Below are 13224 nucleotides of genomic sequence, written 5' to 3'. Positions count from 1 at the left end.
TTGCACCAATCAGAATGCTCTATTTTTTTAATTTGCGGTACCCCAGTACTCCTCTGGGACCAGCTGTCCAGATACCACTATATTTTCAAGCTTAATGTCTATAAAACGGCTATACAGATTTACAACAAAAAAGCATACTTCTGAGTAAAGATCTAGCTTTCTGCCAATTGTGGTGCAATTCTGTTTGACAGTTTTTTTCAATATCGCTTCCCATATTTCCTATGGGAAATTGCATGGGATGACTGGGTTTTTAATCGGGGCCGGACTGGCTAAAGCGGGCATCGGGCAATCCCCCGGTCGGCCGCATGGGTGGGGGCTGGTTTTGGGCCCCTGGGGCCGTTTTTGTTACAGGGCCGCTTTTGCAGCATGGCTGCAAAATCGGCTCTGTAACAAAATCGGGCGAAAACCGGCCGAGCACTTTGCCAGAGCCGGTTTTGGTTCCCAGTCTGGCCCTGTTTTTAATTAACCTACTCTCATTTAATTGACTCCAAAAAGATTTGAGAGCATATATAGGGATACAATGTTTCTGGGAGAAACAAAACGTTAGTCACCAGCAATATTCTGAGTTTACATACAAAGAGGAAGCTCAACTCGAACAGGCAGGTCGGATCATCCAGATATTCAGGGCCCACTTAAGAGCAAGAACCTCTCTGTCCACCCCCAACCTGCATTACCTTGACCTGCATCACACCACTTCCCACACCCCTCCATTTAGCTGTAGATTTATTTTAGAACAGTTTGAGTTGGTCAAAGGTTCATGTGGCATTGCTCTGCTCAGTTGGGGACCTGTACTGTTATTCACATATGTGCAGTGGCTCCTGCAGAAGACCATTTTCTCTTCTTCCCCAAGCATTGCTTAAAAAACCCTAAGGAATCTTTTTTTAGACTAGTAATGACTTGCAGAAAATCCAATTTCAAAGTGAGAAATAGAGACTACTGAGCTTTTATGGAGAAAAGGTATGGGATGAGATACCTTTTCTACTTAAGTCTAAACTTTTTAATTCATTCATCTGTTGGAGGCAGGGCTCCATGAAATGCATGCCTACATATTTTCCAGTAATAACCACTACAGAACTAATTCCCAGGGTCATGCGAAACTGTTAGTCCAGTAACAAATAGATTGGAAGGAGGTGAATATGACCAACCTCTTCCAATGTGTCTTTTCTGTGTGAAGCTACTCATTGTCCCTATGCAGCGGGAACATGAGATGCTGTGTGCGCCCCCCAAAATCTAATCCTTTTATCTTTTCTGATCAGGAACTCCTTTTTGCACCTAAATTTTGTCAGCTGTGTCTCTTGGTGTCCTAAGTATGTGAATTTTCATATCACAAATGTGGCTACAGTGTTTGTCTTTCATTTTCTGCTTTTGGAAGAGTGAATTTTTGAAACCCATCTGTGCTGCTTCTGTCAAAATATGTGATTCAGACTTTGGATATTTTTATAATTAAAATATAGTTGAATGATTGAGGATTCAATTTTACGCCTCCGTTGTAAAGGACATGCTGTGTGAAGATACCCACACAGGTATAAATGTGACTGCCTGTTGGATACTGCCTCATTTCTGTATTCTGATTTTTTTTTTTTTTGCAGGTACTCTCATCGTATTAAAGCATCCGTATCCCCGGACAGTGGAAGAGCCGTCAATCTACGAGTCCATACGGGTTCACACAGCCATGATGACTGGAAAAACAGAAACCGATCTTGTCGCCAATGCTACTTCGGTAAGTTGCCCAAAAGGTCATTTACCGGTAAAATATATCTCTCCCAGCACTCATAAAACATATAAAATTCACTTGGGAATACATTGTGAACCCTTTATTTAGGACACCGTTTCAGAGGTAGTCTATTCCCCTCCTCCCCCGACTCATGATGGAAGCAGGAGAAGACATTGCTATATGAGGGACTGAAAATGATCTAGGAACCTGTAGTACAATAAAACTTTAGTACAATAATGAGCTTCAAGGAACATTAAATAAGGCATTAGCTGTATGCAATAATTCCTTTAATGAGAACCGACTAGGTTAAGAAAGCAGATGTTCACACATCATTGCATGAATGGAATCTACTCTCTCTATCAGCAGGGCTTCTGGGCATTTCGTAGTGTAATGTTCCACCATAAATGTGAACAGTTAATTTAAGGATGTACCTTTGCCATGGAAGGGCCAGTGGGTAGTGCTTATGATTTTGAAATATTTGTGTTAAGCAAATGGGAACCACTGCAGAGCTTGAATGATGAAGTGTGAGATCTGTATCTTGGGCCAATAAGGTGCACCACACCACACCACAGCACATTGTGGAGACTTCCAGACAAACAAAAAGGTATTTGGGAAGGCTCCAGAAGTTTTCATTCTAAAAGCATGAGCACAAGCACTGTACTGCACAGACCCGATAATTGTCTTTTCAGGGACACTAAGCTAAGTTTAAGAAGCGGGACAATCCATGCTTAATTTGAGCCAGTGGTTTCTGGTGCTCAGCACTTAATTGTCAACAGAAGGGTTTGTGACAGTCTGCCACAAGGTGGTGCTGTCTGGCTAATCTATAGATGATCACAACAACAGGTAAATATTAGTTCAATTTCCTTTAAAAATGACTATTGACTGCCGCCAAGCCATTCTTGTAGCTTTTGGGGCCTAAAATAGTCTGAATTGCCACACTTGTAGGAGTGTGATGGCTAGCAGATGTGTTGTTACTATCATTGGCAGCATAGCAGGAGCAATGTGTGGTGCAAACTGCAGTGGCCCCCTGACGAGAACCCTGGCACTTGTTTTATTTTTTACAAATTAAGCAGTGGGGACAATGCTGTTACATCAAACATTTAGGACCTCCCCACCCTCTTAAAGGTGATGTGGGACCTCCAAAACAGTTGCTGTTCTTTGGTTGTGCGGTGTTACTTATAATCCTGATTCAGGCCATTACTCTTATTACAAGAAAAGAATCTGATAATCTGATGATAGATCAAGAAGTAACAAGGGAGAGCGGTAGGTAGCAGAGAATCTGTGTGGCGATCGCTGTGTTCTTGGTGACTTAGAACACCAAGCACCACCCCATCTTAAATAACCTATCGAGAGGTGTGTTGCAAGCACGCTCTGATTAGCAAGAGGGATAAGGAGGGTCTGCGAAGGAGGGGGATACGCTTCAACAGGTTAAGTGCTTTCACAGTGTAGGTGCATAGTAACGGTTCTTGACTTTATATTTTCCTATTACATAATGATCACCAAAGTCTGCCACTTTCTGTATCCGTTAGGGCAGTGACTATGGGCCCGATTCACAGAACTAACTTAAGACAAAATCCTAAACTTACTTAAAGTTAGGATTTTCCTCAGTTTAGGAGCAGTTAAGTTAAGATTCCTAACTTTTGAGGAGGAGCCAAGATGGCGGACGGGACGGACGTGTGAGCTCCCGGCTCCGCAAGCCATCTGATTCCACATCGATATCCTGACATTTATCCTCGCCTACACCGCGTTGTAATGGAGACATAACCGCGCTGATACCACTCGCGTTCTTCCGAGGTCTCTGCCGGCTGTTTTGGTGGAAAACTCTCAGTGTTTGCCGACCTCCGACGCTGCCCCTGAAGCCTGTGCCGATCGCCGCCGCTGGACGCTGCTGGACGTGGTCGGTAGGACGAGCTGGGGAGGTGCCGGTGTTTAAGGGAGCGTGGCCGATTGCGGAGGTGGACGGAGCTGACCCCTTCCATTGTGGTGAGGCTCCCTTTTGTGACGAAGTGTGTACTGGCGAGGCTGGAGCCCTTCATGCGATGCTTCCCTCTGCTACGCTGCTTGCAAGCTGAGCGGACTCCATCTTGGAGCGCTTTCTCAGGGTGGTAATGGCGCCTGCCCTTCGAGACGAGAAGGTAGCTGCTCCCCTGTCCCCGGTACGTGCTGTCCAGCCTGTCCTCGAGTTGGTGGCTGCTCCGAGGGAGTCGCTGAGTAGTGCGGACCGGCTGACATCGCAGGGGGACCTGACTTGTGGCGACATCCTGGTTGCCCTTGCCGACTTAAGGGCGACATTGCGGCGAAACGCCCGAGATCTGGGGCGGAAGATCGAGGAAGCTACATCTGACATGGGGCGACCGCGGCTGACTGGCCCCCTGCTGCCTCTAATTACTCCTGAAGTGGATGCAATGTTGCAATATGAGAATACGGAGCAGCGTCATGTCCCTGGCTACAATGTTGGGTGTTTACTTATCGACGAGGCTACAGTTACAAAGTCTCCCTCCACTTCAAGAACTGAGACTTTGCCTACGCAATTGCCGCCATGGCTCCGCTTCTCAACTTCCCAGTTGCTGACCCCCCTCGCTGTTTCTGCCACCGGAGCCTCTTCTTTACATTGGTGGAGTGTGGGTCATCCTGCGATAAAGGGGACGTTCGTCATTTTGGACACTGAACTTGTTAGTGTCTGGGGACACTCCTTTTCTCCTCCTCTGCTTCTTCTTTGTCGAGAGCGGCCATCTTGCTCCTTTGTTCTGCCTGAAGTGGGCTCGCAGCGGTGGCCATGCTTGGAGGGATTTCGACGGTCAGGCCAGGGCTGATGGTGTTCCTCTCGTTGGATTTGCTTGATCGGCTGGCGGGGACCCGGACTGGAACGCTTTTTGATATATTGGATGCGTTATATGTGCTGCTCTGCCCCACTTAAGGTTGCAGTTGCTATGTCCTGTTGTTCACTCTTGTTGATGGGGTGGCGGTGTTGTGCGGGCCGGGGGTCTGGGTGTGCATGATTCTTGCCCTCCTTTGATTCTATGTCTTCCAAACTTATTGCTGCATATGGCGTTGAAGATGTCTTATGGCTGGGGAGTCCGGGAGACTTGATAATATTTGGTGGGCTCCTCCCCACCTTCCTTTTTTATGGGAGTCACAGATTAGTCTATTCTTTTCTTACTCCCTATATTTCAAGTGTTATAATTCTTTCTTCTTCTTCTCCTCTTCTTTCCTTGTTCTATATTTCGGGTTTATTGGGCGACAGACACGCTGCTGGGGGGGGGGGGGGGGGGGGTAGGCCGTAGCCTCTGCATGCGTGTAGGGTGGGGGGTTGGGGGATCGGATTTTCTTTTTTCGTTTTAGTTTCTATGGTGCCTTTTATTTCTTTGTTTTATGTTTCTTCTTCTTTCTTTCTTGGGTCCGTGTTTGGGACAGATGGGGGTGGGTGGCGGTGGACTCTGGGTGTGATGTTAGGACTGATGCTCCTGTTTGTACACTTTGAGCCGCCATCCCGCCTGGGGGGACTTGTTTTTTGGGTAATTGGATTACTCGATATAATTGTTGGTAATGTCACGTAATGCCTGCACGGACTTCATTTTCTTAGTCCGCTGTTTATGTAAACTTAAAATGTCGGACTCTAATAGTTGCAACAAAAATATAAAACAAACCTTCATTATTCCTGGACACTGTATTATGGTGATATACAGTGTAACTTTTACATGTCTGCTACACGTAATAACGTGCTACTGTGTCGCCGTATTGCATGCTTTGGTGCTTCAAGTATATCCGTGGCCGGCCTGACGGTTGTGGGCCTGTATTTGTTCTCTCATTGATGCACAATAAAGGTTTTCAAAAATTTAAAAAAAAAAAAAAAAGATTCCTAACTTTACTACTCCTAAACTAAGAAAAATCCTAACTTTAAGACTTTCGGTAACGACAGAAGGCATTTAGGAGTCCTAAAGTTAGGAGGCCCAACTTCTGTGAATACCGAAATGAGTAAGTGCCTTCTGTGAATACCAAAATGGAAGTAAGTTTAGGATTTTGTCTTAAGTTAGTTCTGTGAATCGGCCCTTAGCCATCATAACATATTATGTAATGAGTCTTGTAGAGGTAACCAAAACAGTTCAAAATAAGAGTCATGTGACTGAATTATCAATGTACTTTGAAGCCTGGAACTGTGTGGTGGACACTTTTCAAGGGCTACAGAGATGCTCCATCAATACAAGGATTATTTGCCCATGTGCTACCAGACCAGCTTGGACATTTGCAGAAAAGTCCGCTTGTTTGAGAAAAGGTTTAGTCTATGATACAGTGAAGTCTGGAGCCAGTAACAATATATTTTCCAAGCTATGTAAGATTTGAAAGAGCAGAGCCTGTCAATGTAGAACCTGGGAGAAGTAGTGTGCGGTGTATGATGCGAATCCTTCAAGTTCTATTGGTAGCAGCTATAACTGGATTTACTGCTTACGTGCCCTTTTGAACAGGAGCACAAACCAGTTTTTTTATGGGATTCACCTTTTAAGTATGATATAGGCATCAAGGAATGGGTGATAAGTTGGGTGTCCTCAGTGGTTCTGTGGATGGGCGGTCCATGGCTAGCAGAGTGGGCCTATGAGGTTCTATGTAGCGATAGAACGTCACTGATGGGGAGATGAAAGCAACACGTGACTGAGTGTTTGCAGGGGTCCATTTGGATCATTCTGATTGCTTAGGATTAGACAACGGTGTTGAGCTGTGCCTGATGGTTCATGTTGTAGAAAGCTGTAGATGTGTTAAGTGGTACTAGGAGAAACAAGTCCTATCTATTGAGAATGCATGGAGCTTCTTCCAGCTCCTGACTGTGGCATTTTTCATTCTGCGGGGTGACCTGACGCCAGAAGTCTCTGGGCGAGGGGAGTTTTTACTGTAGAGATAATTGTTAAGGTTTCTTTGTTGGCAAGTGATTTCAAGGTGGCAGCTGGGAAGAGGTTACTGTCATCAGAAGTTGCATTTAGGGATGTGTGTCAGTATGAGTGGTTGGAATATCAGTGTTTTGGTGTGCCTTGAGTGTGTGGGAGGAAAGATGAGAATGGGAATCCTGAAATAAATGTGTTGTGGAACTATTATATTTTCTCAATGAAGATTGCGTTGATGGTGGACTTTATATATGGGATGTGGTTGAAGTGGTTTTTTTAACTGCTCCGAATATGTATTTTTTTTTTTTTTTTTGCTTTTCTCTGTAATTGTGCTTGGGAAATATGATTACTTTGGCAGTGCTGATTCTCTCTGGGTGGCAGCAAGGGTTGTTGGTAATCTATGTGTCACTGTCTTTTGTGACCTCTTTTCTCCAGTGTAGAGACAGACTATTTTGCTGATAGGCCAGGTCCTGAAATAAGTCGGTAGATGGGACATGTCTTTTTTAACCCTTACTATGGCCTGGTGCTCCAGTGCTGGTTTTTGGTCCACTCAGTTAACAAATAAGGAAAAAAACCTTGGAGTCTGACTGGCGCAGTGATCCTAAGAAGGTGGTTAGGTAGAGTGAAGCTAGAACATCTGACTGGGATGACAATGAGAACATCTGTTTTGGAGCTGTTCAGTTTTAAAGTGTTGGTGCACATACATGTGTCGATAGTGGTCAGTTCTCACAAACAGCAGCTGGCAGTTATGACAAGCCATCAAGTCTGAGTGTCAACTGTGTAATTCTAACTTGAAAAATCAAAAGATTTAATCGCTCTCAACTAGATTTGTTGGTGTCACTTTAGCATTGTTCTAGGATGGTGGATCATTGGGTTATTTATATTGGACTGAGTAGTGATGTTTCCATATCCTCATGTGATGAAAGTCTGCAATATTTTCAGTACAGGGGTATCCTATCCTTTCTCTGAGGTGGTCAAACTCCACACAGACTTTGACAGGATGGTGATATCTCCTCCCCACTTCTTTGCTGCTTCCCAGAGAAGCACTCTTAAGAAGTGAATATGCCCTCTCCTTGGAGCGGTGAAGCACAGTAGTGGCGTGCTCCCAGGGCCGGACTGGCAGTAGCGGGCAACGGGCGATTTCCCTGGAGGCTGGAATGATGGAGCCCTATTTAGCAGCGATGGGGGCTAGTTTTGCAGCAGTGTTCCTATATTGGTGCCAGTAACAAAAGCAACAGGAGGGCCGGTCCATTAGCATTACCTGGGCTGTTTTGGTTCCCAATCCGGCCCTGCGTGTTACGGTATTCCCTTGGTGCACTGAAAGATTGAAGACGCGTGCTCTGGAGGGCAAAATGCTATGCACTAGCGTGGCGACATGCTTGAGAGGCTAGAAGGATATTACGTACCCTCTGTAAGGATACTAGGGTACTCGGAAAAAGCTCATTTTACTAATGGAATGCTCTTAACACATAGTTTGGTGCAACATTGTCGAGGCATATCTTAGTGGGCACCATGCCAGGCACCTGATGAGGTGAGACAGTGGCACCAACTCGAGCTGCTGAATTTGGTGTATATTTTCCTAATAATATTTTGCGGTTGCTACTTAACCCTGGTTTTCTTGACCTCTTTGCCTAGAGCTGTTTTATAGTGGAATACACGTTCCGTGCTCACTCATCCACAATATGTTTGTTTGCGGTGACAAGAGACCATGTTAAAATGTATCTGTCCGTTCTTCAGCTGCATAAATAGATTTTCCTGCTGAACCTTCTGCTGTGAGTTCTATCTACTGCTCAAAATGGAGTTTCTGACAGGTGTTATTAAATGAACTGAGGGACATGCACCTGGGCTGTTTGCACAGGTGTTCTAGGAGAGGTGTCCTACACAGTGGGAGCGCGAAATTAACAGAAAGCGACACCGTGACAGAGACTTTTTGAAATAGGTAAAGTAGAACACCAGGGGCCGTATTACACAAGTGTCCTGGGGGCGCAACAAGTGTTTGCGCCCGCTGTGCCCCCCCCCCCACCCCCCCCGGGCACTTTGGTATTACAGAAGTGGCTTCAAATGCTTGTGCGAGCCCTTCAGTAATAAAGATCGCGCTGGCGCACATATAGTGCCAGCGCTGTCATGAGAGGGGGTTTCCTCATTTGCATGGGGGCGTGGCCCCATGCAAATGAGGGGATCACTTTGCCTCTGCACCCACAGCGTATTGCCTATGTGGGAGCAGAGGCAAACATGCCTTTTGAAGGGGTTGTGAAAGTGTGCCACAGAAAGGTGGCACACCTTCCGTGCGCAATCTAAATGCAGCCCTCTTAAATGATGAAAGGGGGTCCCATGGACCCTCAAGACATCCCTGCTACAGGCGGGTGATGTCACTCGCTGCACCCGCCTGTATGATGATCTCTAATTCCTTTTAAAAGTGCAAGCAGGTCCCGCCTGCACAGAGAAACACGGACCAGCTTTAAAACCGCTGCTCCTTATTTCTCTAGAATGCGCTGCCTTTGGAGCAGTACAAGTGCTCTGATGCCCAAGAGCGGCGCATTCTTCCTGATATGGCACGCATTCCATGTTTACACCCCACGCTGTGGCACAAACATGGAAAGTGTGCCCTATGTGTAAAACGCTACAGTCGAGCGGGCAGTCAACGCGGTTCTCCTCAACGTGATTAAGTGACGTGATTGCTCCATTTCTTGGAGGCTCTTTGAAATCGATACGCAAGACGATATAGGTGAAGATTTTTGGACCTCACCTACATTGGGTTATTGCAGTGTAAAGCCTTAGGACTTCCGGCTGGAGGTCATTGATTTATATGTGCAACGTATGGTCCTGAAGATGGTCCTATGGATTGTTTTAACCTACTAAGGTCCGAAACGTCGACGCTTGACAGCGTTTTGCTTATGAATGTATCATCTTTTGATATCTAAATGATTGTATTATGCTAAGTACTTTCCTGAATGTGGCATTTATTTTTCCATGTGTCTTAGCAAAAGTTGCCATATACTACTGAGAATCATATCTGCCAATGTAGTAGTATTCCTGTTGCCATATTCTACATTGTTGCGTGAAAAAGAATAATCTGGAGAATAATAAACAGTTTAATTCTGTTTCTTCCTTGCTTCTGTCTAAAAATTGATCACTTTGGTGGCCAAACTATTAATTTATTGAATACTGACTAAATAATTCCTACAAGGACATTTGTTTTTGTTACTATGTGTAATACGGGCCCATCAGTAATACGGGCCCAGTAGTACTTTTTTACGTACTCCTATATGTCTCTTTCAATTTGACCCCAAAACATCTAAATTGGAAATACAATAAGAATATTCAAGGAATATTTATAAACCATTAGTACATGTGAAAAGGGCTAAGTCCTCTTTGCCCTTTTACTAATAGGGATTAGGACATTACGGCTGGTTCAGAGCCTTGTGAGAGTATGTAAAAGAGTACTGCTATAGTATTACTTCCCGCACTCCTAAATGCTTTTGTGAATTGGCCCAGAGTTCCAGCCATGGCCCATGATGTAATCTGCTTACTATGTACCTCTGGCTGGTGAAAACCAGAGATTAGATAAACAATTTATGGGAAATATCACAGAATAATACCATTTGTTAAGCAACCACCGTGCGAACTTTGTGTCCCACTGCCTGAAATTTTAAAAGGGCCAGTTTTCACGTGTATTTTTTGCAAAAAAATGCCTATGGTCATTTTTAAGACAGGTCGAGAAGAGCTCAATAATCTGTAATCAGTGGAAAAGAGATAGCATGATTGTTTTTTTTTTGTTTTGTTTTTTTGCTTCCCAGCTCGGTACAAAAGAAGGATATCTCATCAAGCAAGGTGGACGAGTAAAGGTATGTTTTAGAGTTTGTGCATGTTTAAGACTCACAATGTTAATTGTCTTATTCTAGAGTGCATATAGACCGCCGTTGCCGGCACCGTGTGTTTAGAGCAGGTTGGCACTGCTGTAAAAGGAGGACACAGTGTTGTGTCCAGGAGAACTGCCACTCACTTAGGGACAGAATGTAATCACAGGAATCCTCCCCCGCTGCTTTCAACACTTCCCAGCACTGGTCGCAGAAAGATGAAATTGTTAATAACAACCTGGTGAAGATTCACAATGGAAACCTCACTAAATATTTAACAAAAGGTATAAAGCTTACAATATATAAATCCCATAAGCGTTCATGTCAAATAGGTTTGTTTGTAAAAACTAATAAGTTGACCACATATTATTAAATTCCACAACTATGAAAGGATCTGTTTTCTTAAAAAGACAGTTAACTTCCATTTCAGGTGAGTGCTGGCTACTGATATAGTCTCACCTGCAGTGCTCATCTCACATTTATTTTGCAGCGGCACAATTTTTAGCATTAGAAATATATGCCACATAAAATTTTATAGTTAACAATGGGTACTTTTAGATAGTATATGCTTTAGATACTCCAAGGAAAGTTTTTTTTTTTTTTCAAGAATAGCCCTCACCATCAATTTGTGGCTCTGCATCCCGACATACTTTCTACCACACTAGTGGGAGCTTTTAGTATGTTGTTTACTTTATGTATTGGGATCTAGAGTGGCAGGTTTAGGGAATAAAATGGTCTTGAAAAACATAATTTGTGTGATGTAATTATTCCAGGCAAGATTAAAATAACATGGTTGAATAGAATGGAAAATGATTACACCCCATCCTTTCAAGCAACATTTTTCAGCCTTCACATCTGCCCATAGGGTTAGCAAACTTTCATAAGTACTGTGAGATCCCTTATAATCAGTGTGACTGTCAGTAGTTTTAAATCCAGACTACACCTACAACACATAAGTGATGAAGATAACACAGACATAAAGACAAGCACTATACACACTTTGTACCTAGAAATAAAGTTAATCCCCACTTGAGGGAGTTACTGGCCTCATCAGGAATGGAGGGAAAGCATCTCTCTGTAGGCACACATTCATCAAGGGACTAATGCCATTTGCAGGCAATTATCTCCATTGTTGCGACAGTAGATGTTCGGTACTGTGCCATAACGGCATGCACCAACCATGTGAAAAACAATCTTGGGCCAAAAGGTTGGAGTTCAACCCGATCTTCTACATCATGCCCCATAAGAACAGGAGCACATGTAGGCTAAGGCTTTCTGGTCTCAATGTTTAGGTGCAGCTTGACTGCTGGTGGCACAGTGAGCTCCAACATCCACGCCTGTAGATACTCCTTCACTCGAGTGACTCAGGGAAGAAAAATAACTGAATATCACTTCATTGAATTAGTGTACATGATGGGTGGTAATAGTATTCCAGAGCAAGGGCTCAAAATATCAAAGAGTGGATTCCCTGAAGCCTTTAACTAAGATAAACAAGGAGTGGTCAATCTTTGAAAATTTCAAGCGATTGCAAGTAGTAATCAAAGGCGGTGAAGTGAAAGACAGTCCAATGCTGCCTGGCATTCTGGACCTGAGGGTGTCTGTGTCCATCATGTATTTGAATGGGGATGGGGGAAAGGGGAGTAAGGGGGGAAAGAAGATCTGGAAACAAATGTTGATGTCTCTTGAAGGTCAATAAAGGTTTAGCTTGGAGTCCTAGGTGGTTCTTCCAAGAATCCAGGACCAAAAGGCTCTAGTATCTCCGGAGCACTGCAAAGTCAGTTGTGGGTTTGCACAGATTCCTTATTTGTTTAGAAATGAGATATTATAGAGCAAAAGAGGTAAGAGTCAAAAGAAATCTATTTAACGTTGCCTAGAGTGTACTTGGAGTGGTAAGGGGCTTCCTTTAACAAATGGAACACAACCACCCAGATAACAATATTTCCAAGCAAGGCAGAGAGAGCACTGCTATTTTAGGCTTCTGGAAAGTTGCTTTGTATGGTGCCAAAAAGAACAAGCCCCTGGAGTTCGTCTACTTGACTGGAAAATGACGTTCTGCTTGGTGCATGCTGAACTCACAGTAGAGTTGGACTCTTGAGTAAAAATGTGTTCGATTTGAAAATAAACGCTGTGGAGAGATCATTAACAAGACAATTTTTCTAAAAAAGGGAGCGTATTAGGGCATATAGTTGGAATCATATCGCAGGCTCTTATAGTCCGCTCTGCGGGATTTAGCCCACTCATTTTCTGCCTTGTAAAACTTGATGCAAATCCTGAGGTCTAACTGCACGTATTTCAAATGTCGGAATAGGGGAAACCAAACGCTGTAAGAGCCATATTTATGAAGAAGTGACGCAGTGCAGCAAGTCACCTTGATGTGCCTTGCTGCATGACCGGGGAAGGGCAAGAAAGCACTGTTTTTAAAACAATACAGCGCATTCTTGCCTTTTACCATCGCTGGCGAGCAATGTGCTGCCTAGCGCCATTGCAAGCACTCTTGCACCATGATGCAAGGGTGCCTGCGTTGTAGGCTGGATTGTTTTTGTGCAGGAAGGGAAACTTTCCTGAACAAAAACAATCCTGAGACATTTTCCTCTTTCTATGTGTGCTCAGAATACAGCACACATAGAAAAAGGAAAAAACTAGGAGAAATAAAGATATTTCTCCTCGTTACTCCTCTCAAGGGAAGGTGCAGCATTTTGGCACATTCCCAGATCTAACCGTAATGGTAAATCTGGGAATGCTTAAAAATTCATGGGTTTTAGCGCTGTAACAACCACGC

General features: G+C 44.1%; 1 protein-coding gene across 1 annotated transcript in view; it reads left to right on the top strand.

Annotated features, from left to right (window-relative positions):
* The window catches only part of DAPP1 (dual adaptor of phosphotyrosine and 3-phosphoinositides 1), a 176145-nt gene that overhangs the window by 114442 nt on the left and 48479 nt on the right, over positions 1-13224 (top strand). The window contains exons 4-5 of the mRNA XM_086961596.1: positions 1590-1720; positions 10386-10433. Of these exons, the coding sequence (XP_086817722.1) occupies positions 1590-1720; positions 10386-10433 (179 nt within the window). The remainder of the gene's footprint in view (positions 1-1589; positions 1721-10385; positions 10434-13224) is intronic.

The sequence above is a fragment of the Lissotriton vulgaris genome, chromosome 3_1 (assembly GCF_964263255.1).
Source record: "Lissotriton vulgaris chromosome 3_1, aLisVul1.2, whole genome shotgun sequence".
NCBI classification, from domain to species: Eukaryota; Metazoa; Chordata; class Amphibia; order Caudata; family Salamandridae; genus Lissotriton; species Lissotriton vulgaris.
Note: the sequence above shows the minus strand (reverse complement) of the source record. Positions and strands in the feature narration are given on the sequence as shown.